General features: G+C 39.6%; 3 protein-coding genes and 2 long non-coding RNA genes across 6 annotated transcripts; 1 reads left to right on the forward strand and 4 right to left on the reverse strand.

Annotated features, from left to right (window-relative positions):
* Positions 1 to 355: 355 nt before the first annotated feature.
* Positions 356 to 6,377, reverse strand: LOC116708307 (dehydrogenase/reductase SDR family member 11-like). The gene is made up of 7 exons (XM_032546197.1): positions 6,115 to 6,377; positions 2,888 to 3,097; positions 2,697 to 2,791; positions 1,118 to 1,247; positions 798 to 890; positions 633 to 698; positions 356 to 509 (listed from the first exon to the last, which is right to left on the reverse strand). The coding sequence occupies exons 1-7, from the start codon at positions 6,244 to 6,246 to the stop codon at positions 468 to 470; spliced, it is 768 nt and encodes a 255-aa protein (XP_032402088.1). The 5' UTR covers positions 6,247 to 6,377; the 3' UTR covers positions 356 to 467.
* LOC116708309 (uncharacterized) lies at positions 1,229 to 10,156 on the forward strand. Its single transcript, XR_004336639.1, has 2 exons — positions 1,229 to 1,334; positions 9,925 to 10,156. It is a non-coding gene; the product is annotated as an uncharacterized LOC116708309 (long non-coding RNA).
* LOC116708308 (uncharacterized) lies at positions 9,490 to 9,982 on the reverse strand. 2 transcript variants are annotated; one of them, XR_004336638.1, is made up of 3 exons: positions 9,890 to 9,982; positions 9,739 to 9,804; positions 9,490 to 9,649 (listed from the first exon to the last, which is right to left on the reverse strand). It is a non-coding gene; the product is annotated as an uncharacterized LOC116708308 (long non-coding RNA). The 2 variants fall into 2 exon arrangements; XR_004336637.1 differs by lacking the exon at positions 9,890 to 9,982 and having other exon boundaries at positions 9,739 to 9,863.
* A 389-nt stretch (positions 10,157 to 10,545) lies between the features above and the next one.
* LOC116708005 (dehydrogenase/reductase SDR family member 11-like) lies at positions 10,546 to 13,164 on the reverse strand. Its single transcript, XM_032545758.1, has 3 exons — positions 13,097 to 13,164; positions 10,947 to 11,268; positions 10,546 to 10,661 (listed from the first exon to the last, which is right to left on the reverse strand). The coding sequence occupies exons 1-3, from the start codon at positions 13,162 to 13,164 to the stop codon at positions 10,563 to 10,565; spliced, it is 489 nt and encodes a 162-aa protein (XP_032401649.1). The 3' UTR covers positions 10,546 to 10,562.
* Positions 13,165 to 17,330: 4,166 nt separating this feature from the next.
* Positions 17,331 to 22,944, reverse strand: LOC116708105 (dehydrogenase/reductase SDR family member 11-like). The gene is made up of 7 exons (XM_032545884.1): positions 22,742 to 22,944; positions 20,947 to 21,156; positions 20,079 to 20,173; positions 18,921 to 19,050; positions 17,731 to 17,823; positions 17,580 to 17,645; positions 17,331 to 17,490 (listed from the first exon to the last, which is right to left on the reverse strand). The coding sequence occupies exons 1-7, from the start codon at positions 22,871 to 22,873 to the stop codon at positions 17,449 to 17,451; spliced, it is 768 nt and encodes a 255-aa protein (XP_032401775.1). The 5' UTR covers positions 22,874 to 22,944; the 3' UTR covers positions 17,331 to 17,448.
* Positions 22,945 to 25,702: the final 2,758 nt, after the last annotated feature.

Below are 25,702 nucleotides of genomic sequence, written 5' to 3' on the forward strand. Positions count from 1 at the left end.
GGAACAAACTTCCAGAAAACTGTAAAACAGCTGAAACACTGACGTCTTTTAAATCTCAACTGGTTAAATCTTAACCCACCTGTTTAGAATTGTATTTGAAATGTAATCAATTACAAATTTATTGATGGAATTTGACTTAATGCTGTGTTTTGATTGTTGATTCTATGTTGCATTGTGTTTCTGTGTTTGATATGATGTAAAGCACTTTGAAATGAGTTGCTGATGAAATGTGCTATACAAATAAAATTTGATTGATTGACTGATTGACCCTGACCGCTACATTCTTCCTACTTCGCCGCGTTACAAATACAAACTTTTATTTTTTTGGAAAACACTGGCACAAAAAAGCAACAGGTTTTACCTTTTAAATCAGACTTTTATTAGTTATAATAAATCGATGAGTTTTACTCATCCCACAGACGTGGCGAACAAACCACGTGAAGCATTAGCGATTGAGTTCGGCAACTCTACGACACTTGCTCAACTGATCGCATCTGAATGTCTCCGATCTGAACCAGAAAAAAAAAAAAAAAGAATACAGGGAAAAGGTCATTTAAAATTGTGTAAAGCAGGACAGAAACGACAGGAAAAACAAAACAAAACAAAACCAGTTTCAAAGAAGAACAAACAACCTGCACATGAGGAGGAGAGCTTAGGACGTAAACGACAGCGTTAGCGACGTCTAATGCTTCCAGAGCCTGGAGGGGGGGAGAGAGGAGGAAACAAACAAACAGTTTAGTCATTTCAGCTCCCCAGAAGTGAAACAAAATAATCCCGCTCGACGGTAGCTGTCGTACTTTATAATAGGAGTAAACCGACGCGGCTTTCTCTGCGTTTTGGCTGTAGAGGCGCGGAGCGAACTCCGTCTCCACTAAACCCGGAGAGATGCACTGCAGAGAGAGAAACGGCGTTGAGCACCACACAGTACACGGCGCGTTCCCCGAATCCCCGCCTGGAGGGGACGACCGGGGGGCGGGCCGGGGCGGCTGGGTTTACAGAGCGTGTGACACTTTGTGGTTAAGCTGATGAATCTGCTTTGGTTTTAATGATGCACTCCCGACTCAATGAGTATAAATCACGGCTTTAAAATCCCCACAGGGAGCGACGGGGCCTTTACTGTGGCTCTGATGTGGGTCTTGGCGTCTCGCAGCTCCTGCCTCAGGCCCTCGGTCAGGGCGGTCACAGCATACTTGGTTCCCGTGTAGAAATGGATATCAGCGTTGGGAAGAACACGGTGTCCGCACATGCTGCAACAGAAGATGGAAGCTTGAGGGGCCAACGTCATTTCAAACAGACAGGAACGGCGGGGCAGCTTTTCATTCGTAACGCAAAAGGTCAGGGTCCTATTTCGGAAAAATATTCTTGTTTGTCTTATTTTTCCACCCCTCGAGTGACAGGGCTGTTTGAAGCAAAAACAATCCAAGTTCCATTGGGATTAGTACATTATTATTATTTTTCAAAATTTTAATTTGAACTAAATTCTGAATGTAATATCTCTGGACTGTGGAATTCCTTGTAAAGTTGAAACGCCTTTTACAATTTTTTCACACTATAACAAAACTTAAATGCATTTTATTGGGATTTATATGTAAAATCAGTAAAAGCTATACATGATTGTCAAAGATTTTTAGAAAAACTCTGAAAATGTGGCGTGCAGTTTTAGTCAATCAGAAACACTGATTGCGATCAGAAGTCACCTAATAACCAGACACTTTTTTCCACTTCCGATACCGATATCTGACACATAAATGTGTTAAACTATAAAGATATTTGATAACTCTACACCAGTACAGCACACTTAATGACATAAACAGCTTCACAAGTCGGGTCAAACATGTAAAGACAACACAACTTTAATTTGTTCAGTTGGTGTAACCAGGAACATAACTGTCAACGGAAAATAACTAATGAAGAACCTGAAACTGTCAAAACTGACAACCTTCAAACATGTCAAAAAATAAACAGCAACAAAACTTCTTTCAAATGGTTCAAAAAGTGCAATTAGGAATTCTAAATGTGACGTAAATCAAATAATAAAGCGTGACGTCGCTCAGAGCATGAAGCATAGAACTAGACTGAACAGATCTCATCACCGATATTGAATGTTCTTCAATATTGGGGCCGATGCAAATATTAGTATGTCAGATCGGTGCACCTCTACTAATTAGTAACTTAAACTGTGTGTAATTTGATCTTGGTATAAAATCCAGCGGCCCACAAATCTCGCTTTTATAGAGAAGCTGCAAGAAGAGAACCGTTGCTGAAGGAAGACCGTGTGAAAGGGAGAAAAGACTCAACGGTGAAGCCGTCTACAGGAAGAGACGCAGCAGACCTCACTTACAGAAGAAGCTAAAGGTCTGCAGTGTTCGGCAAAAAGATGCTGCAGATTGTGTATTGGTTTAGCAGCATCAGAGTAAGTAAAAAAGGCTCAATAACCCCATAAAGAACGCTGAACACAACCAGGCTGATTAGATTTCTTATTTTAAATCATCTTGAAAACGCGTCAATTCTCCTCATCATCCGCTACTTTGAGTTCAATTGAATTCATTTTATTTATTTTTTATTGCAAACCAGTCATTTCAGTTCACTCACAAACATTCCACGAAAGGTCCAGCAGGATACAGATAAGTTTACTGACGCACGTCTCCGTTTTGGAAGATTATTATTATTACTATCGTTATTAACTAGAAGCTTACCTGTTTAAGTTGATGATGTGTCCGTCGTCAATTTTCCTTTCCTTCATTGACTGGTACGCCTCACGAGTGCAGATGCTCAGTGCTACAATGTTAACCTGTGAAATCGTGAAAAAATGTTGTAAAAAAAACTCACAGGTGGAATCAGCAGCCAAACTTCCCTCTGATCCGGGGCGGATCAGAACCGTCCTTACGTCCAGCATGTTCTTCCAGGCGCTGGTTTTGCCGCTCAGCAGAGGCTCGGGGTGAGCCAGGCCGGCGTTGTTGACGCACACGTCCACGCCGCTGTGCTGCGCCTTGATGGCCGCGAACATGGACTGGATCTCGTCCACGCTGGTCAGGTCGCACTTGAACGGGATCAACACGCCGCCGTAGCCGGCACTCTGACACTCCGCAGCAAGGCTCTGAAAGTAAAAGAAAGAAAGAAAAAAAAGGACAAAAAAAGATGATCACTTTCAATATTTTACTGCAATGAAACGTCTTTATTTCAGTAACTTCACCGGTGCATTTAAGAGAACTTCAAAGCCGTGCCATCAGAGGTCAGCTAAAGTCAAGGAAATTTATGCAAGTTTCTCTGGCAGGTTCGTCATACAACATATTATATACAATAACGTTTGATCTAAAGTGCTGCCTGTGTAAAAAAAAAAAAGAAAAATAGGGTTTCACTGATCACCGGTTACCAATTTTTAAAAAACCTGACCTGCAGATTCTGATTCTGGCCGTTAAAGATTTTATTGTCTGAAATAGAGTCAAAATCAAATCTAATCAAAATCAAATACAATTTGAAATGTACAGCACATTTCAGGAAATTTGCTGTACATACTTGTGTGATCACAAAAACACAAAAGCACACGGTCATAGAACACATAGTCAACAACTGAAGCATTACATTTTGCCGTCATCACTCAACAAATTGTTGATTCTTGCTACGTATTTCAAGAAAGTCGCTGAGTGGGCAACAGTGGGGTCACTATTGTTATCTGCAAACATGCAGACCTGACCTGGTGGGCCGGTCTGTCAGTCAAACCTCAGCAGTTGATTTTTAGATCTTTGGATCATATTTGCTTCCCATGTAAGCATCGACCGATCGCCGTTCTCCCAAAATGAAGGAAACCAGGGGAGCGGGAGGGATTTATCGGCGCACCCACGAAAAAAACGTAAAAAATTGGAAATGCTGTTTTGCATGTTTTCAAAGACAGAAACTGGTTTTTATAAAATCTCAAATCGTGTTGAAAAGAATGTCAAGGCATGAGAATCACACAATCCTTGAGTAGTCACTTCAACACTTTCTTTTTTTTTTTTTAACTCTTACTGCAGTCACTTTTTGACACAACTACTTTTTACTTCAACTTGATAGATATTATTTTTAAGAGATGCTACTCTTACGTGAGTGAAACTGTTGCCCCATCAACCCACTTCTGCATGTACAGGTCAGGTCTGAACAGCCTGACCTGTTCAAACCTGTCTCAAATAAAGTTAAAATCAAAACTTTATTTGATTTTAATAAAGTCAAATGAAATCACTTTTCTATTCTGAACAGTCAGAAACTGTCCTTCAGTGGAGAAACGAGGGAAAATCCGATTGCGGTTTTCTGGCCGATCACCGATCTTTGTAAAAGGCTGATCTGCAACGTCCAATTTTAGCCAATACATGATTATTTTTGTTTTTGAATAACTGACAACGTGGCATAAGGAGAGTCATCGCTGATGCCCGGAAATTAAGAAAATCTGAGGTGATTTATCTTTTCTCTAGAGCACAGTTATACACTGGTAATCCTAAGAATCACGGTCGTATTTTGTACAACACAAAAAGCTATTGAAAACTTGTTCGGCGGAGACACGGATACCATTCATTTTTTTATTTGCCCCCAACAGAATGTAGCCCTGGGCAGAAGGCCACATCGTCCTCATCAGTAACCGCAGCTGCCTGAGAAAACACAGCCCAGATTTATTATGTTTGCCTATGTTTTCAAAATAGCAAATACTAAAAAAAACCCCAGATAAAATTTGTATGCAGGGTTTGTATGCACTTAAACTAAGTTCACACAGCCAGCTGCAGGCTCTTCTTTTTATTGTGCAGTAGCAGATTTGAGAAGAACTGAAGATAAATACGGTCACAAGATAGTCTTGTGATGAAGCTCATGCCAAACTTTAATCCTTAATTTAAAGGGGTTTCTATGCAAACAGTTCACAGCTGGGTTTTAGTGTTTGAAAGAGGGTGAAGAGTGTCAAATTCTAATTAGATTAATAGCTTATGAAAGAGTTATTTAAATGCGTCGTTAATTTAATAAAACTGGAAAACATAGAGAAATTATTTAATAAATATAGAATTAAGTTATATGGGTTTCAATTACATGCATTGATTTCATTTTGAAAACGGCACATAATTATGTCATGATTTAATACATTTTTACTGAGACATATTTAATGAAGTTATTTAATGAAACTGTTAGCTTCACCCATCAAAGTCGGGAGGCGGGATTAGGGATGCTTAAATTCTTATTCTTGAAGTGCAGGAATAACTTCAATAAATTTTTGCAATTTATTTGCTACAAATTCTGGCTGAGGAACTCCGGCCTTTATGTTTCTGTTTGGGTCTGAAAAATCTCCAACAGGACAACGAGAGAGCTCACTGTGAGCCTGCATGGAGGAAGCTGCCACAGACTTCCAGGCAGGATCACTGTTAGCTAACACCGGCTAACATTCATAAAGGTACTTGTTTATTATAGTATTGAAGTTATTTCTGTACTTCCCGGTGAAGCTATTGACCTCAAAGTCGTAGCAAATGTGGAAGAAGTTCACTTGACTTCCTGTCTGAAGTAGCCAATGAGACGTCTGGCTCCCCCTAATCCCGCCCACTGAGTTTGATGGGTGAAGTTGACCCAGGAACATGAAATATTTTATAAAATCATGAAATAATTACATCTTGTTTTCTTTTTTAATATAAAAATTATACATCTAACTGAGACACATGTACTGGCTATCGACGTGTATTGATGTTTTTGATGAAGGCACTCGTCAAAATGCAATGTTTGTCACCGATTTCTCAATTGTCAACTGTATGTTGTTTTGATGACTTGTGTTTTTTTGATGTAAAGCACTTTGAACTGCCTTGTTGCTGATATTTGCTATTCAAATAACCTCGATTGATTGACTGCTTCATATAATAAATTATTTCCATAATTATTTCTAGTTTTGAAAAATAAATGCCACGTGTCAATCATTATTCCACGAGTCATTTATTTATTGGAATTTGGCACTGTTCACTCTCCATACACACAGACCATTAGTTTTTATTGGACCACTGGAGGAAGTTGGGGATTTCTACTTAATTTGTGATCCACTTGACATGCTCACTCTTCACCTTATGTGAGATGGCTAGCGCTGAACAGCGTTACAATAAAGTTGAACTTGAAACAAACCTTTATTTTCTCTACGTCCCTTGCGCAGCCCACCACCTTCATGCCGAACCGGACCAGCTCCTTAGCCGTAGCCGCTCCAATCCCGACCGAAGCTCCGGTCACCAGAGCCACTCTGCCCTTCCAGCGGTCCATCACAGCTTCTCACCGGAACGTTCTTTAGCTAAAAAAAAAGGCGACCATAGAGCATGTGACAGGGCAGCGGAGCGACCTGCGAGTTTCTATAGTTACAAACCCGTGAACGCAGCACGCTGCTGGTGACGCAATACGTTGCCTATGTGGCGCGTGAAGACAAAAACGCAGGGAACCGTTGCGAATTGTATGGAGGCCAGTTTCTGCCACTGTCATGAGGACAAAATATATAAAAAAGTAAGAAATATGCGGTCCATGTATGTTGTATCTTATAATATAACATACATAAATATGATCTAATAATGATATTTATGTCGTACTGGCTGACAATTCTGACTGCAATTCTGTACTATTAAGTCATGAAACAGTTTCTCATAATTAAAATAAACAATTTACTTTCTTTAGTACAGCATTAACAAATTATAGTGGAACCCCAGTACTCATAGGAATTAGGGAACACAAACACCGTGCATAGCAAAAACCTCAGGACACATATGACCCCTTTAAACTGATACGTTTATTTAATAAAAAAAAAAAAAAACAATCATACTTTAACATGCCTTAATATGCACAGTGCAAACCATTGTGTCTGGTTTCTTCGCTCAACATTGTTAATGTTTGCTAACACTCCTTACCAAACCTCTGGGTCACATAAATTAAAATTACTTTCTGTCCCGGTGTCCATTTTGTGTTTTTGATTTGAAACTAAAAGGGAAATATCATAGATCTACACAGTTAAGACAGGGTGCAACACAAATATGTACATATACATAAGATTATTAATGTTAATTTAGCATTTATTAAAAAAAAAAAAAAACTCCCTAATTTTTAAATTTCATCTCAATTTTTTAGTCATTCAGAGGTGAACTGCTGCATGAGTTTGCAAACTTGGGGATGGACGCTCTATTTCCTGGCAGAAGGCAGATTGCATGATTCCTTGAAACATAAAACTGTTCAAAGAAATTAGACATTAACCTTGAATAATAAAGAGACATCAATATTACTACATGTAGAAAATAGTGACTTAAAAAGCTTTCTGTCTCTATCAACCGTTATCCACAAAACTGGTTGAATAACTCTTCTCATACACTGCGAATGTCCAATTTCACTCCTGAGGTTTAAAGTTGAACATTTGACACATGTTATCTCCGTGATTTATTGCCATGACTTTTCATGGCGTGCGCTGTCAGAGACAGTGGGTAGACAGACTGTACTCGCTCCAGGACGCTTTGGTTCGATCGGGGACCATCCACCCACTAACTATTCAATAAAAATTGTTTTGTGGGTGGATTCTAACATCCAACCTCGACCATAATCCGCCCCCCACCCCATTCCACAGTCCTCATCCTGAAGCTTCTCACCTCACCTCGTCGCGTAATGACCACATCCGGTCTTGTGAGAAGACTTGTCTCAGAAATATGAACAAATGGGCCTTTTTTCCATTACTGCTAAACTACTTACTAGCATTTATCGTATAAAAAGACATAAAACTTCTTTCCCCCCCTTTTTGTCTCATATTACACAAAACTAACCTCTTTACGTAAAAGTATGTATAATAGAATAGTTATAGATAACAAATAGATTAGCTAACTGAATTTTGCTAACCCTATCCTTCTCATTTAGAAGCTAACCTACATTTCCCCCCGGTATTTTTGTTGAACTGCCTTGAAAAAAGCTTAATAAGCTTCTTCTTATTATTATTATTTTTATTATTATTATTATTACTATTATTATTTGTTTTATATATATATATGGTGAACTAAATTTACAATTAAACACAGAATTTAAAGCCAAGATTTGGGTGTTAAAATTCAAATATTCTGTGATTTGAAGATATTTTTCTTTCTCTCTACAAACATGGATTCATATAATAATCTTCAAGGCTTAACCGATTCAGTCAGACAACGCTCTCTATCTGAAATATAAGCTCAAAGTTTCACACATAATTCGGAGCTCTACATACCTGCAGTAACTTCATGGTAAAAGTTTGCAAGGAAAAAAGAGAGAAAGAAAGAATAAACTGTAGTGAGCCACCTTTGATCCATTGGCTGTAGCCATTATGAACAGTCATAATAAAATTGATAAGAGCCTTCCTTTGGTCCTGAGTTAGACTCCGGAGTCGCCTCTCTCTCTTTGAGAGATGAATTTGAACTTCAGCGTGTGGAGTTGCCTCAATCCGCTGCAGAAGGGGAATTTCTCAACACAGTTATGATTCGGCCACAGAAGGACAGAAAGTTACACGAAAAAAAGCGTGAAATCTTAAAGGGCAAGATGGTGAACAAAACAAAACAAAACAAAAAAAGATTATTAATAGTAATAATAATAATTGTAATAATAATAATGATAAACAACGCAACCAAATGTGTCTCAAGCTGGAAGCAGAAGTGAAAGATTAAAATGCTGAAATATTTTTGTTGCTGCAAACAACAAAAATGTGTTCATTTTTAAAGTTATTAAATTCTAAGCTAGCAAAAAATGATAATTTATTTTGAAAGAGCACAATTAAGCGTAAGTCAACGGTTTGTTATAAACATTGCAGTTTTACAATCTCAGCTGCATCCTCTGACATAAAAGATTATTTCAATGTCAAATTCAATGTCATCCATCCATTTTCTAACACCCTTGTCCCTTAGTGGGGTCAGGAGGTGCTGGTGCCTATCTCCAGCTAACGTTCCGGGCGAGAGGCGGGGTCACCTTGGACAGGTCGCCAGTCTGTCGCAGGGCAACACAGAGACAGACAGGACAAACAACCATACACACACACACACACACACCTAGGGAGAATTTAGAGAGACCAATTAACCTGACAGTCATGTTTTTGGTCTGTGGGAGGAAGCAGGAGAACCCGGAGAGAACCCACACATGCACAGGGAGAACATGCAAACTCTGTGCAGAAAGACCCCGGGCCGGGAATCGAACCCAGGACCTTCTTGCTGCAAGGCAACAGTGCTACCAACTGCAGACCAAATTCAATGTCATTCAATGTCAAAATTAAGTTTTTTTTTAACAGTTGTAAAATGTCATTAAGTTTGGCCCTCAGTTTCATTTCTTCATGGACATTTGTTGCTTATATTTTTGATAACAAGTTCTCATAAACCCTTCAAAAAGCAATTGAATTCTATTTCAATTAATGGTTTTAATTTAAATAGAATTTAAGTGTGGCGCCACATAAAAACAAATGTGGAAAGATTCCAGAGTTGTGAATGCTCTTGCAGAGCACTGATAAGAAGCTCAGCAGCGACCACGTTCCACCTTAAAATCAGACTTTTATTCTTTTAATTGGAAATTAACTTCATTAATTTCACAGATGGAGATCATCTGAAGAGTGAGTGGTGTGTAAATGCAGCCATCACACGGTTCAACATCACATCTGCTGCTCCACAGGTCGCAGCACAACATCCCCCACCTGGAAAACAAGGTGGAGGCGCTCAGACAAAGAAAAGCAAAAGACAATCCTTTAGAACTGAAACATGTAAAGAAAGAAAAACCAACTACCTGAACATGAGGCAGGGCACTCAGGACATAAACCACGGCATTAGCAACGTCTATCGCCTCCAATGGCTGTTAAATAAGATAAAGGCTTTACTGCATTCCTCTGTAAAAAGTATCGAGTGTATTATTGCGTAGTTTTTAAAAATATGCTTACCTTAAGGTGAGAATATGTTTCCTTAGCTTTACCAGGGGTTTCGCTATGGAGACGATAAGCAAATTCAGTCTAGGCCAGGAGAAATGGACTGGAGAGACAAGAGGACAGTCTGTAAATGTTAGGATGGAAAAAGACGTCTAAAAACATTGGCCTGAAGCTTTGAAGATCAATTTGAAAGTTTTTTAAAAAACTGCAAGAATAATAAGTCGTATTCAGCGGCAAGTCATGCATTTCAAAAACCAATAAATCTGTCATTTCAGAAACAAAGCGCCTTGAGTTATGAACTTTTTTGTCAACAAACACACCTTCACAGGGCTCTGCTACACAAAGAGGAATGAAAATATGAAGGATCACCTTAGCCATAAAGATGCAGTATGTAACTTTTATTATTTATATATGTATATATATATATATATTTATATATATATATATATAACTTGAACACTGAACCCTCACCGTAACTCTGATATCAGTCTTGGCCTCTCTGAGCTCCTGCCTCATGCCTTTGGTCAGGGCGGTCACAGTGTACTTGGTGGCCTTGAGGAAATGGAAAATACTGCAGTTGACTACAATGTGCCCACAGATGCTGTCATAGACAAAGATGTCTACATGGGCAACATTTACAAAGAAGTACTGATTTTGAACTAAGCCGTGTTTTCATAAGCAACAAAGCTTATCTGTTCAGGTTGATGATGTGCCCATCATCAATGTTCCGTTCTTTCGTCGACTGGTACGCTTCACCAGTGCAGATGCTCAGAGCCATAACGTTCACCTGCAAAACAACAGGCGTACCATGTAAATATACAGAGAATAAATGTGTTTTTAAGTATTTTAGCATAAAAATTTCTGCAACATTGTACAGAGATATTTAGTGTCAAGGCCTCACTAACTTATCTTAACCACCTCTGGTTAACCTCAGGTAGATGAACTAGCCCATCTTTACCTCTGCTTATTTCTCCCTTCTCCTCCTCATTCTCAGACATAAAATATTTTAACTGTCCCTGAAAGCCTCAAAACAATGTTCCATCAGATTTTCTGAGCCACGGTGAATCCTTACGTCCAGCATGTTCTTCCAGGAGCTGGTTTTGCCGCTCAGCAGAGAGTCGGGGTGAGCCAGGCCGGCGTTGTTGATGCAAACGTCCACGCCTTTGTGCTGCGCCTTGATGGCTGCGAACAAGGACTGGATGTCCTCCGCGCTGGTCAGGTCGCACTTCATCGGGATCAGGACGCCACTGTGGCCCGCGCTCTTACACTCTGCAGCCAAGACCTGAAACGAAGCAGTAGTTGTGGTTTTGCTTTGTGCAAACGTTTTGCTGGAACTTCTGGCAGAACAGACAATAGGAACAGACAATATAGATTCCTTGTTCGAAATATATTTTCTGTTTAGTGGTGGAAGTTTAAATGAAAGACAATTCCATAAAAGACATGGAAAGCTACATGTGTAATCCTACATCTGCTTCCTAGATACCAATGTTAATTTAGTAAATTCTGCCTTTTTTTTAGGTGAAGACAATATTTCAGTTAATTAGTGGTATGTGAAATGTTCCAGCTTATGTTTGGTGAACATCTGATTACACAGACAAATAGACTCCAACTATAACAGCACCCTTGCTGTGCCCAAAGGTGTTGCTATTGCCAGTTTATCCTGACTTAAGACTATTTGCCAAATTTTGTTTTGGGTTAAGGAAGGGGAAATACTAGTGTTCGGCCCTCTGGATTATTTTAAAGGGGCCCTATGGTGTCCCTGGGTTCAAAGCTGTCCTCTTAGGCTGAAGGGAATAGTAGAACGGAATTTGATTTCTTTGTTGTGTTCACCAGTGTATCCTGTGAGTGTGTTTTTCTTGATGAGCACCTTGATATATTTATTTATCTTACTTTTTATTTCTCCCCCAATCAGTCTACTTTACTCAAACATTTCCGCTGAGAGGTTCCCAGGGCCAGCATCGTCTTCTGTTTTTAGCTGGGGGGGTTTTCCCCTGTATAACACAATGTTTATACAGAATATTTATTTATACTCTGATTACACTTTCTCTTAAATCAGGACATTTTTGTACTTTGTGAGCCAAATAAAATATATCTAACTGTTAATTCTTAAATTAATCTGTGTAAAGGTCTGGTGAAAGGAGAATTTGAGGTTCTACAACTCACTATACTTAGTGGTAATTGTACCTCAGGTCACAATCTGGCGTTGCTGGAAGGATTGCAAGGCAGTGGGGTGTGCTTGTAGTAGTTCAAATCTAGTTGGTTCATTGAATTGGACAGGGTTAAGATGGAATTTGGTTCCCTTTCTTTCCGTGTAAGGAATTCTCTGCCGAGGAACCATGGGAGATGAGAACTGAAGGATACGAGTCGGCAGCTTCAAGAGGAGAATCAGGAATTTAAAGAAAAGCATATCAGATTGAAACTCTGTACCATCTACTTCTCCCAGAAGTAGATCTCCCTTTCTTCAGCAGAAGTGCCAGTCACGGAGCGGCTGTCTTAGATCCAGAGGGAACATAAATGTCCTGTTTTCAGAGGGTTATAGGTTGGATAGAGAAGGTCCGATCTGGTGTACCGACTATACATCTATCGCCTCTAGATCTCACATATTTTGTGTATGATCACCTGAAAGATGAAGTTAAAGAGGAGATAAGATATAGACCCTGGCTGACAAAGAAAGCCCCCCTAACGCATTTTCTCAATTCTGCAAGAACCCTGTGGTTGGTCTAAGTCTTATGTAACTTTGCGGGGGGGATTTTTTGTCTAGAAAACAGGAAGAGGGTGAATCATTGCAGGAGTTTTCTCATCCACTTTTTTATTTAACGGAAAAGATTATTGGAAATACTGTTGCTAATGATGCCATGCTTTTGAGAGACCAGTTTGCTGAACATGTTCATGATCTTACCTCATGTAGAAAGTTGTAAAGGCTGATTGGAAACAATCCAGATTTTTACACTTTTGGACATAAGGAAATAAAGCAATCAGGTGGGAACAAGAGGGACAGACAGCCGAAGCGAGAAAAAGGAGCTATTCTGTGCCATCGTATTGTGCAGTAAAACATTCCCAAAGAAGCAGGCCAAATTTAGAAGTTGTTCCAAGGGCTTCTGGTTTGTCAGAAATAAAGAAAATGCTGTTAAATCAGCAGGAACAGATTAACATGCTCTCTCAAAATCTGTTGATCGTACATCCCTCCTCTAGGTCCCCACAACCGAACAGAACGACCCCTACTGTTTGTAGGCGTTGCCAGAAACCCGCTCACATAACCAGAAACTGTTGTCAGCCAAGGGGTGAATCATGTCTCGCAGCATCCCATTCTCTTATAAGGAGAGGCTGCAGCTGCATATCAGCAGGCAGGAATCCAGTTCCTTCTGCTTTGTGGAGCCACATTTCAGAAGGGGTAGGTCATGGGTGAAGTGGTCCTGAACTCAAGTGTTTGGATTCACTGCTGGTTGACACAGTACATTTTCAAAAGTACCGTGTCTCACAGTACTTTTGAAAATGAGGGATGTCCCATTTCAGTGTCTTTTGGACGCTCTTTCTAGAGTGTCAGAGTTTCTCTAATCAACATCGTCAGGGGACCTTACATGCCTGCTGCTGGCTTGAGCTTCATGCAGCCTATGAGCTTAGAAAGGTGGCACCTAAGCAAAATGTCTCCGTTGTTAAGAAGCCCCTGGAATATTCTTCTCAGTCGACAGTAGCAGGTGTATTAGGTATGAAAGTCATTAGAGAATTGTAAAATGAGTTCCTTAAACAACATGGTGCGGCATTGTTTGTGTTACCAGCTGTCAGTCAGGCTTCGTCTTTATGGCACATGGCTTTCCAACATTACCAGAAAGTGCCAGTACAGACAGTCTTTACTGGGTACGGTTCGAGTAAGGGGTCACAGGCCAGTTAGTGTGCCGGTGACAATATAAGGGTTATCACTGCTACATGTCCTGGAGCTGAGCTTTGCCCCACAGAATCTGGGCTATTTAAGCCACTTGCCACTAAACTTTGCCTCCCAGCAGGATTGTTGGTGTCACCAGCAGAAGTGACAGGGGTCAGCAGGATCGTGCACGTTCCTATTGTTAATGTAAGTAACGTGGATGTGTTGCTTCCACCCTGGACTCCGGCAGGCCCTACTAGCACTGTAAGTCTTCCAGGAGGTGTTGCAGAGGCGGTTGGATCTGGACAGGCAACCATTTCTGCTCAGCTTAGCTCTGTTGCACCTCAGTCAGATTGTCTACCAGATGTAGATTTGCCAACTTTGAACAACATGGAACAAGAGAAAGGTAGCTCTCTGCTGGGAAAATATGTGGGTGTGTTTTCTGCCCATGGGGCCATAAGGCCGACATTCGGGAGCTGTTGGATAGTCAGGTGGTCCGTGAGAATAGAAAGCCCTATGCCTCCTGTGGTGGAAAATTACTACAAGTTAACATCTGCTGATCATGTAATACTAAATGCTTGTGAACTCTCACCAAAAGAACTATTTTGGGTTACATGTACAAGGTTGGAAGTTGTTTTGCTGCAGCTGCAAGGGAACCAGACTCTCTCCCATGTTTTGGATTCCTTACCTTGGTTTAAAACCTGTGTGTTGTCTCTGCCTGGAAGAGCTTTTCACCCAGAACTCCTTCATTATTGATTGTGCTCCAAGCTCTCTGTATTGTGCACAATATGTGAATAAACCTGATTGAGTGATTTCACCTGACAGTGCTTGGTAATAGTTTTTTTTTTCCCCACAACACTCCCCAGTTGTAGTAGTTAAGAAGAAGGACGGGAGTATCCGTCTGTGTTTTGTCAACCACTGAAAGCTCAGCAGTAAGATCCGAGGTGAATTGAGGAATCCTTGGATGCCTGTCAGAAGCCCAGTGGCAGAACCTGATAAAATGAAGACTGCCTTCTGTACGCCCTTTGGGTTGGTTGAATTGAACAGAATGTCATTTGGACCGTGCAATGCCCTGGCGCATTTCAGCGACTAATGAAGTGAATGTCTGGGACTCAGCATTGTCAGTCCCTGTTACTATTTTGGGATGATGTTGTGGTTTTCTGTTCTTCAGTCGATGAACACTTGCATCATTTGGAAGCTGTGCTGGGTTGCATGAGGCTCAATAAATGTACTTTCCTGAATAAAGATGGAAAAATACCTTGGCCATGTTGTTTCCAGTGATGGAGCAGTTCATTGATTTCCACTTTTATCTTCACACTTTACACTTTTTAATACCCAGATAGGACACGCATTTAACTCTAAACCTTTGAATCATTTGATCGCTTTACAATAACATCTAACTCAACCGAGAACCAAAATGAAGCCTGCTGCAGACATTTACTTCACAAGGCTCACTACAAACTACAAACAGGTCCCAGTGGGTTTATTTCTGTAAACTGATCTGTGTATCCTATTTCATAATAGAACCTTTGAATATTTACAGGGTTTGTTTGCTTATATTACATTTAAAACACTCCTCGATTCTCCAGGTTATGCAACGATGACATAGCTCAGAGATCACATAAACATGGTGTAATCGCTAATTGAATAAATGATGTAAGTTCTCTGAAACTTTTCCTTTATTATACTTTAAATACGTTCCCATCTTATCTCACATTTAAAAAGAAAGAAAGAAAAAGGAAAAGTGTAACAAACCTGAATTTTGTTACACTTCTCGCGCAGTCCACCACCGTCGTGCCGTACTGGACCAACTCTTTGGCAAAGCTCCGGTCACCAGAGCCACTCTGCCCTTCCAGCGGTCCATCACAGCTTCACGGCAGGTCTTCACTACAGGTAAGAGGATAAGAGACAGAGGGAGCCGGGAGAACACCGGCTTCTTTATAGTCCGGAGTTCTTCTGCACCATTCTGCGCGGTGCGTTCAAGGCCACTCCTCACACTAGTGATGGATGGATGGATGGGTGGATGGATGGATGGATGGATGGGTGGATGGATGGATGGATGGAGAGCCTTTTGATAAAGTCCGTGAGAGTTGAAAGGGAAGAATTGCATAGTCATTGTAGACTCAACACGTTTTGCTGTTAACAGCCTGGATCTCACGCTCTGCTGGATCCAGAAACAGGATTGTGCAAGTTCCGACTTTAGCAGAACTTTAGCAAAGTTCAATCAAGCTAAATCAGGCTTGAAGTCATTAGTCATAACAGTAAAAAAAAAAAAAAAAGGTATTAGGTAAGAAGTACTGAATAACTGAAGAAAACATCAGTCATATAATATGTAAAAATTGCATCATCAGACGGACCAAATTGTAAATATCAAAATGAAAATAATTCATATAAATAACATAATCACTAAACAAAATGAAGCAAAAGACCCCCCCCCCCCAAATCAGTTAATTCCAGTATAAAACATACTAAACTTTCACAAAAACTGCAAGTGTGTCTCTGTGGCTCGCTTTCTTTTTTTTTAGTTTTTAAAAATACTCGTTCTTCATTCATTGAAATTACTTAAGAGTATCCAGAGATTTTACTCAAGTAAACTAATGCTGCGTCATGACACAACTACTCAAATAAAAGTAAAAAGTGCAGTAAAAATAACCACAAGCTTGAAGCATTTGTAAGCGATTAAAAGATTCACTGAAATCCTTTTTCAGGGAACAACGTGTTCACTTTTATAGCCAAATGAATTTCGAAACATCTATAAGTTTAAGTTCCCCTCCCCCTTTGTTTTCATTTCCTCATAAACATTTGTTGCTTATACAGTGGCTTCATACCCCTTGAACACGTCCATATTTTGTCACATTACAACCACAAGGTTAAAAATATTTCATTGACATTCAATGTGAAAGACCATCACAAAGTGCCAACATCATTCCATTGTAGCCCTTGGCTTTAGGTGTTTGTCCTGCTGGAAGGTGAGGCTCTGCCCAGCCTCATGTCTGTCCGCTTCTGGATGATGGGTTGAACAGTGATGTGTTTGAAGCTAGGGAAATCTTTTTACAGCCTCAGCCTGCTGTAAACTTCTCCACATTGCTGTGTTCCTTGGACTTCATGATGCTGTTTGCTCCCTAATATCCTCTGAATAATCATCTGGATTTTGTACTGACATTAGATTACACACAGGTTGGCTTTACTTCACTAGCACTCATCAGGCAACTTCTGAAGACAAATGGTTGCACTCAGGGAGCTGAATACTTTTGCACTTTTTCCAAAGTTTTCAGTTTTTTATTTGTGAAAATAAGTGTTTTGAATCATGTATCATTTCCTATTTCATTATTACATTCCATCTTATGTTGCTCTTTCATATTCAAGTCCGATAAAATATATTCATGTTTGTGGTTGCAATGTGACACAAAACGGTATGAATACTTTTTCAAGCCACTGTATGTTTGAAATCAAGATTTCATTCATTTCAACAAAAGTTATTATAATCTTTTCAAGTTTATTGTTTTAATATGACAAACTGTTGGAAAGATCCCAGGGCTGTGAAGGTTTATCCAAAGCACTTAAAAAAAACAAAAGAAACACTCAGCAGCGACCACGTTCCACCTTAAAATCAGACTTTTATTCTTTTAATTGGAGATTAACTTCATTAATTTCACAGATGGAGATCATCTGAAGAGTGAGTGGTGTGTAAATGCAGCCATCACACGGTTCAACATCACATCTGCTGCTCCACAGGTCGCAGCACAACATCTCCCACCTGGAAAACAAGGTGGAGGCGCTCAGACAAAGAAAAGCAAAAGACAATCCTTTAGAACTGAAACATGTAAAGAAAGAAAAACCAACTACCTGAACATGAGGCGGGGCACTCAGGACATAAACCACGGCATTAGCAACGTCTATCGCCTCCAATGGCTGTTAAATAAGATAAAGGCTTTACTGCATTCCTCTGTAAAAAGTATCGAGTGTATTATTGTGCACTTTTTAAAAATATGCTTACCTTAATGTGAGAATATGTTTCCTTTGCTTTGTCAGGGGCTTCGCTGTAGAAACGATGAGCAAATTCAGTCTCTACTATGCCAGGAGAAATGGACTGGAGAGACAAGAGAACAGCCAGTTAACGTTAGGACGTAAAAAGACGTCTGTCCTATCAGAGCCGGTCGGACCCGAATCTTTGAGGATCGATTCCAAAAACTGCTGCACGAACGGAAAGATTAATAAGTCGAATTCAGAAGCAAGTCGTGCATTGCGAGCGCCAACAAATCTGTCAAGAGACAAAGCGGCTCGAGTCGTGAACTCTTTTGTCAACAAACACACCTTCACAGGGCCGCGCCACATAAATAGGAATGAAAAGATGACGGATCGCCTCAGCTTTAAACCCGTTCACCGCTGCGATGTTCCCAGGGAGTTCGTTATGGGGTGTGGTGGATCTATCAACATGGGCAGATCATAATCTGACTCATTGGAGGCTTACTGTGTACAGAAGGTGTGTTTTCAGTAGTGGTGGGACACGACTCAGATTTTTTATCAAGTTAAATACAATTAATAGCACTTTAATCAAAACCATAATGAGACAAAATAAGCTAAATTTTCAATTTAAAATACTTTTGGGCTATAAAAATATAGATATTTATTATGTAATTATATAACATGTTATTTAGGTTATTCAACCATCAGATTGGTACAAAATGATGTGTTCAGTGTTTTAAGTACCTCTCTGATCATACAGGTAAGTTCTTTCAAAAGTCTTTTAGAAATGCAGACTGTGGACGACAAAATTACCGTTGGGAACGTCTGTGGTGCTGCTACATGATTAGCATTCAGATGCTACGTTAGGCTGGAACAGCTTCGTTGATTAGTTAGCTCCTTTTAGCACAACTCGAACACAACAGACTTTTCTATGTTCCATCTTATCGGGGTTTTTTTGTGTGTTTTTTTTTGTTTTTTTTGATGGAGAAATTAACCTTGAGTTGGTTAAGACAAGCAGCTTTGTTGTTTGTGGATGTCGCTTGTGTCAGATTTACGGGCGTACCAGAAACACGTGAATACAAAAGGTTCCGACTGGAACCTTCGCACGCTAAGCTAATCACGTTGTAATTTACACGTTACAATCCACAAAATCAATTTATCGAAGTTAAAGCGTGAAAGTCCCAGCCCCCGGTTTCTAAATGAACAGCACTGAAACCTCACTGTGGCTCTGATGTGAGTCTTGGCCTCTCTGAGCTCCTGCCTCAGGCCTTCGGTCAGGGCGGACACGGCGTACTTGGTGGCCGTGTAGAAATGGATATCGCCGCTGTTAATCACAATGTGTCCACAGATGCTGGAACAGAGGGGGAGGGGGGATATTTGAGGGTTACGCGAGTCAAACACGTACAAAGAACTACTGATATATCCCCACCACAAAAGTAACAAAACCAGCCCAATAAAATGACTGAACAGGGTCAGACATTCTGTGCCAGAAGACTCTCATTTTACTCAGCAGTGTTTTCATAAGCAACCAAATGCTTGGATTTTGTTTGCTGTGCTTGTTCATCAAAACATTTCCTGTTGCTGCCATTAACTGTGGGAGGCCGGTTATGATTTCCCATAGAAAGTAGTCTTCATCGGTGCTTTTGGGTTTGGCTCCATTGTTCTTCTGGCAGAACAAACGATGGCATTAACTTCATACGGACTATTTGTTTGTCTTTTCTATTAAATGTACACCTGACTTAGTGCTTCCCTGTTGAACTCTGTACCTTTTCTGTTTTTTTTTTTGTCCAAATTTTTTAAATCAATTTTCCATTTTAATGAACCTACATTTTTAAACATATCAGTTTGACACTCAAAAAGGGACAGAAACAAAAACATCCACCTCCGCGCCCTAAAGCAGATCTACAGCACATATATTATATAAACTGAAATATTAATAGCAATTCCAGTCTGAGCACCATAATAACACCAGCATGCATCAGACGTCATCCACTACATCTCTGATTCCACTAAGCAATAATAATAATAGTCCAGCCGTGGAATTGATTACGTAATTCTTTTAAAATTCTCCAACTTTTTCCTTTTTCCGTGTTATTCAGTTTAAGCATGTCTCTTCTAAACAAAAAAAAAAAACATTGGTAGAGTTATCACTGCTATTAACTTTATTTACTTCCTTTGATTTTATTTGCCCTTGAACTTAATATTAATTCAGTACTGCTATTAACTATTAGCTATTTAACTATAACTACTCTTTTTTTGTTTTTCTTCCTCATGTAAAGTATTCTTATCTCACTCTTTGCTCTCCGCTGCAAAAGACCCGGTCAGTTATTATCACTGTCTGCAAGGCAAAGAAAACAGATGAGTAAAATGAAAGCGTACCTGTTCAGGTTGATGATGTGCCCATCATCAATGTTCCGTTCTTTCATCGACTGGTACGCTTCACGAGTGCAGATGCTCAGAGCCATAACGTTCACCTGCAAAACAACAGGCATACGACGGTTATTGCAGACCATAGAGTTATCAAAATTATTTCTATTTACCAAATGCCAAAAAACTAGGCAAGAACATTCTTAGATTTATTTATTTATTTTTTTTGTATCTCCGTTTGGTGTTATTGCATCACAGCAGGTAAGGAAAGGTACGGTAATTATATCTACATGGCACATTTTCAGCAACAAAGTGCTTTACGTGAATTAGAATGAAATGCGACAAAACAACAAACCAAAGGAAAGAGCAAAAGAAAAAAAAAGGATAAAACTACAAATTAGTTCCCCATGTTCAAGAATAAGTAGTCTGTAATTTAGGGGTTTCTCTGGATTCTTGTACTGATAAAACTTAATGGTACTTTCTAAGTTTGTTCTAGATTTGTAAACTAACAGGAGTTTCTCTGGGTCTTGCTCTGTTATTAAAAGTTTAATACTAAATGCTGAATGAGTAGTTTCTCTAGATAAACTAACAAGAGTTTCTCTGGATTCTAATCTTGTTCTCATTCCTGCTCTGGGCTGACTGAAGTATCCTCTGGCCTCACTAACTTAGCTTAATGACCTCTAACCTCTTCAAACTAAAAATAATTAAATCATTAAAGTGGTTAACCTCTGGTTAACCTCTGGTAGATGAACTAGCCCATCTTTACCTCTGCTTATTTCTCCCTTCTCCTCCTCATTCTCAGACATAAAATATTTTAACTGTCCCTGAAAGCCTCAAAACAATGTTCCATCAGATTTTCTGAGCCACGGTGAATCCTTACGTCCAGCATGTTCTTCCAGGAGCTGGTTTTGCCGCTCAGCAGAGAGTCGGGGTGAGCCAGGCCGGCGTTGTTGATGCAAACGTCCACGCCTTTGTGCTGCGCTTTGATGGCTGCGAACAAGGACTGGATGTCCTCCGCGCTGGTCAGGTCGCACTTCATCGGGATCAGGACGCCACTGTGGCCCGCGCTCTTACACTCTGCAGCCAAGGCCTGAAACGAAGCAGTAGTTTGTGAAAACATTTGATTGAAGCTTCTGACAATATGACGACCGAAAATCTTCTTGTGCTTAAGAAACTTTTTTTCAGTTTTATTTAAGGATGGAAGTTTAAATCCAAGATGGCTCCATAAAGGACGTGGGAAGGCTACACACATCTAATGTGTAAATCTGCTTCCTTAGTTTCCAATGTGGTCAATTCTGGCTTTTCCAAAGATTAGGCTAATATTTGGATTAGCTAATGTTGAGTCACATGTGTAAGCTAATGTTTGGTGAACAGGATCTGATTATACGGATCAATAAACTCCAACGTTTACAGCAGCCTCACTTAAAGACATAAATGTAAAATGTAAAAAAAAAACAACAACAAACCCAGTCATTAAATAAATAAACATATATACACATCTATGCTTTGAAGGGAATTAATAAAAGCATATTTATTTTATATGCAGAGGTTTTCTCTGACTCAGAACATCTACTGGCATCATTTTACTATTTCACCACAATGTCATATAGTCAATCTGAATATGTTGCAACATATTCAAAAATGAGCAGATGGGTTTAAATGTTTGGTTTTGGGGCAGTTTTTTATTTTTATTTATTTTGTTTTTTTAGATTTGCATAACAAAACAGATTTTTATTGAAACAAACTGCAAATCAACCCCCACACCTCCACAGAAAAAAGAATAAAATATGAAAAATTGCAATTAAAATCATTTCTTACTTTAATGATTTAATTCTTTTTAGTTTGAAGATTAAAAAATATTTTTTTTTAATCTTATTTTGGCAGATTTTTTTTGATTTATCTTTTTAACTGTAAAATATGTTGCCCAGACTTTTAGAGAATGAACAACTTTATGGCATTATGAGTGAATAATTAACTATATTTAAACAGTTTAACCTCAAGAGGACTTTAACCTGTATAGGAAATTACTCTGTGTGTGTCGGGGTGACATGCAGTTTCTCTTTTGTCTTCACAGGTTGCTATTTTTAACACAGAGACTGAACATATTGCACATTTAATTTCAAGCTTCTGGAACGTGCTTTTGTCTTTTTGAATCATTTGACAATTTTCCAACGACACCCAACTCAAAGACCCTGCATGTAGCCTGCTGCAGACATTTATATTATTGTGTAACTCATGAGGCTCTGTGGAACTCCCAGTTTTCTACAAACCAGTCCAGGTGGATTTTAACTGTAAACCGATCTGCTTATTCTATTGCATAACAGGATCATTGTATATTTACAAGGTTTTGTTAGCTTATATTAGGTTTAAAACGCCCCTCTGTTCTCCAGCTTATGCAATCACGACACAGTCGAAAGAAATCTTAAACATAAATCCGACTGTATACATATATAAATATTTTTGTTATTACTAATTTCATGAATAATCCAAGCTCTCTCCAACTTTTATTTAGTATTATTTTTATTATTTTGTAAAAGTATTCCCATTTGTTTTGATAAAGTTGCGTAAAATTCGAACTTTATATCAAATTGCTCATAATTTTTTATTTTATCTTATTATTATTATTTTTGATTTATTTATTTAATTTTATTTTTTTTTATCAAAGTGTAACAAACCTGAATTTTGTCCAGGCTTCTCGCGCAGCCCACCACCGTCATGCCGAGCCGGACCAGCTCTTTGGCGATGGTCGCTCCGATCCCGACCGAAGCTCCGGTCACCAGAGCCACTCTGCCCTTCCAGCGGTCCATCACAGCTTCACGGCAGGTCTTCACTACAGGTAAGAGGACAAGAGAGAGAGACAGAGGGAGCCGGGAGAACACCGGCTTCTTTATAGTCCGGAGTTCTGCGGAGACGCCCCATTCTGCGCGGTGCGTTCAAGGCCACTCCTCTCACTAATGATGGATGGATGGATGGATGGATGGATGGATGGATGGATGGATGGATGGATGGATGGATGGATGGATGGATGGATGGATGGATGGATGGATGGATGGATGGATGGATGGATGGATGGATGGATGGATGGATGGATGGAGAGCCTTTGGATAAAGTCCGTGAGAGTTGAAAGGGAAGAATTGCATAGTCATTGTAGACTCAACACGTTTTGCTGTTAACAGCCTGGATCTCACGCTCTGCTGGATCCAGAAACAGGATTGTGCAAGTTCCGACTTTAGCAGAACTTTATCAAAGTTCAATCAAGCTAAATCAGGCTTGAAGTCATTAGTCATAACAGTAAAAAAAAAAAAAAGGTATTAGGTAAGAAGTACTGAATAACCTAACTGTGGGAGGCCGGTTATGATTTCCCATAGAAAGTAGTCTTCATCGGTGCTTTGGGTTTGGCTCCATTGTTCTTCTGGCAGAACAAACGATGGCATTAACTTCATACGGACTATTTGTTTGTCTTTTCTATTAAATGTACACCTGACTTAGTGCTTCCCTGTTGAACTCTGTACCTTTTCTGTTTTTTTTTTTTTGTCCAAATTTTTTAAATCAATTTTCCATTTTAATGAACCTACATTTTTAAACGTATCAGTTTGACACTCAAAAAGGGACAGAAACAAAAACATCCACCTCCGCGCCCTAAAGCAGATCTACAGCACATATATTATATAAACTGAAATATTAATAGCAATTCCAGTCTGAGCACCATAATAACACCAGCATGCATCAGACGTCATCCACTACATCTCTGATTCCACTAAGCAATAATAATAATAGTCCAGCTGTGGAATTGATTACGTAATTCTTTTAAAATTCTCCAACTTTTTCCTTTTTCCGTGTTATTCAGTTTAAGCATGTCTCTTCTAAACAAAAACAAAAAACATTGGTAGAGTTATCACTGCTATTAACTTTATTTACTTCCTTTGATTTTATTTGCCCTTGAAGTTAATATTAATTCAGTACTGCTATTAACTATTAGCTATTTAACTATAACTACTCTTTTTTGTTTTTCTTCCTCATGTAAAGTATTCTTATCTGACTCATTCTGTTCTTATTGAGGTTTGTGGATTGTGCAAGTTCCGACTTTAGCAGAACTTTAGCAAAGTTCAATCAAGCTAAATCAGGCTTGAAGTCATTAGTTATAACAGTAAAAAGGTATTAGGTAAGAAGTACTGAATAACCGAAGAAAACATCGGTCATGTAATATGTAAAAATTACATCATCAGACGGAGCGAAATATGAGTTATGTGGACAATTTTGGTATTTTGAATGTCAAAATGAAAATAATTCACATAACATAATCACAAACTAACAGAATTAAGGAAAATCCAGGTGTGTGTCCGTGTCTGTTCAATTTTAACAAGCTGGTTCTTCATTCAGTGAAGTTACTTAAGAGTATCCAGAGAGTAACAATATCGATGCTTCAAGATAAAATTACTCCAGTAAAAAGTACAGCGTAGTAAAAACTGTCATGTTGGGATCTAATTTCTTTGCCCACATGCAGAACAACACAGGAGAACAGAAAATCAGTTGAAGGTTTTTTATTGAAATACAAAGACAAGATGGATGGAGAGGGTATGGTCCCTGGGGAAGGCTCACTACGGAACAGCAAAAAGAGATGGTGAGTTTTTGGTAATCAGAAACGGGAGCTGTGAGACTAATTAGACTGATTTTACTTGCAGTGAGAGAGCCTTGGTCTTACTGAAAACAGGTGCCAAATTGTGGTATTCAGGCGGAATGGAGGGCAGGTCGGGATGGTCTGCTTCCTGTGGTTCTGCCAGTGACGGACCTGGGGGAACTGCTGAACGGAGACAAGATGAGTGACAGAAAGTGGACCAGGATTCAATATGCTTATCTGACCAGTTGATGTGTGGATTATGTTGTTGCAACCATTTAAAACCTAATATTATGGAGGAGCTGGCTGTGGGAAACACAAAAAATGAGATTAGTTCGCTACGGTTACCAGAAATGATTAAATGCAACGGCCTGGTCTGACAGGTGATTTGAGGAAGGTGCTTTTCCATCTAAGGCGGAAACACGAAGAGGGACAGTTAGTGGGATAGTTTCGATGGACATCTGATGGACGAATGCTGAGTCTATGAGATTTTGTTCACAGCCAGAGTCAATGAGGACAGACAAAGGGACAGATTGATTATTGTTGACCAAAGTAGCAGGTAAGTGAAGGCGAGGAGAATCTTCCCTCCGTAGATGGTCCGCCAGCCTCCTCGCTTCTACTGGCAGACCTGGGGGTTCAACCGAAGAGCAATAAAATGACCTGGAGACCCGCAGTACAACCAGAGGCCGGAGGTCATTCTTTTATGCCGTTCTTCTGGTGTGAGACGAGTATGACCAATTTGCATGGGCTCAGGATCCGTTGGACTCTGCGGAGAGGAAACAGAATGAGTAGGTGTGGGGACTGAATATGCTCTCACTGGTGGGTCTCTTCGGTTTCTTTCTTTTGTTCGGGAACGGATCCTTTTATCAAGACGAATGGTCAGATTTATTAGCTCTTCTAGAGTTTCAGGTTCATCCAATGTGGCTAGTTTGTCTTTGATTGGTTCATTTAATGCATGAAAATAGGCGGTTCTTTAACGCAGCAGCGTTCCAGTTAGATGCAGCGGCTTTTACTCTGAAAT

The sequence above is a fragment of the Xiphophorus hellerii genome, chromosome 18, assembly GCF_003331165.1.
Source record: "Xiphophorus hellerii strain 12219 chromosome 18, Xiphophorus_hellerii-4.1, whole genome shotgun sequence".
In the NCBI taxonomy this organism is placed as follows: Eukaryota; Metazoa; Chordata; class Actinopteri; order Cyprinodontiformes; family Poeciliidae; genus Xiphophorus; species Xiphophorus hellerii.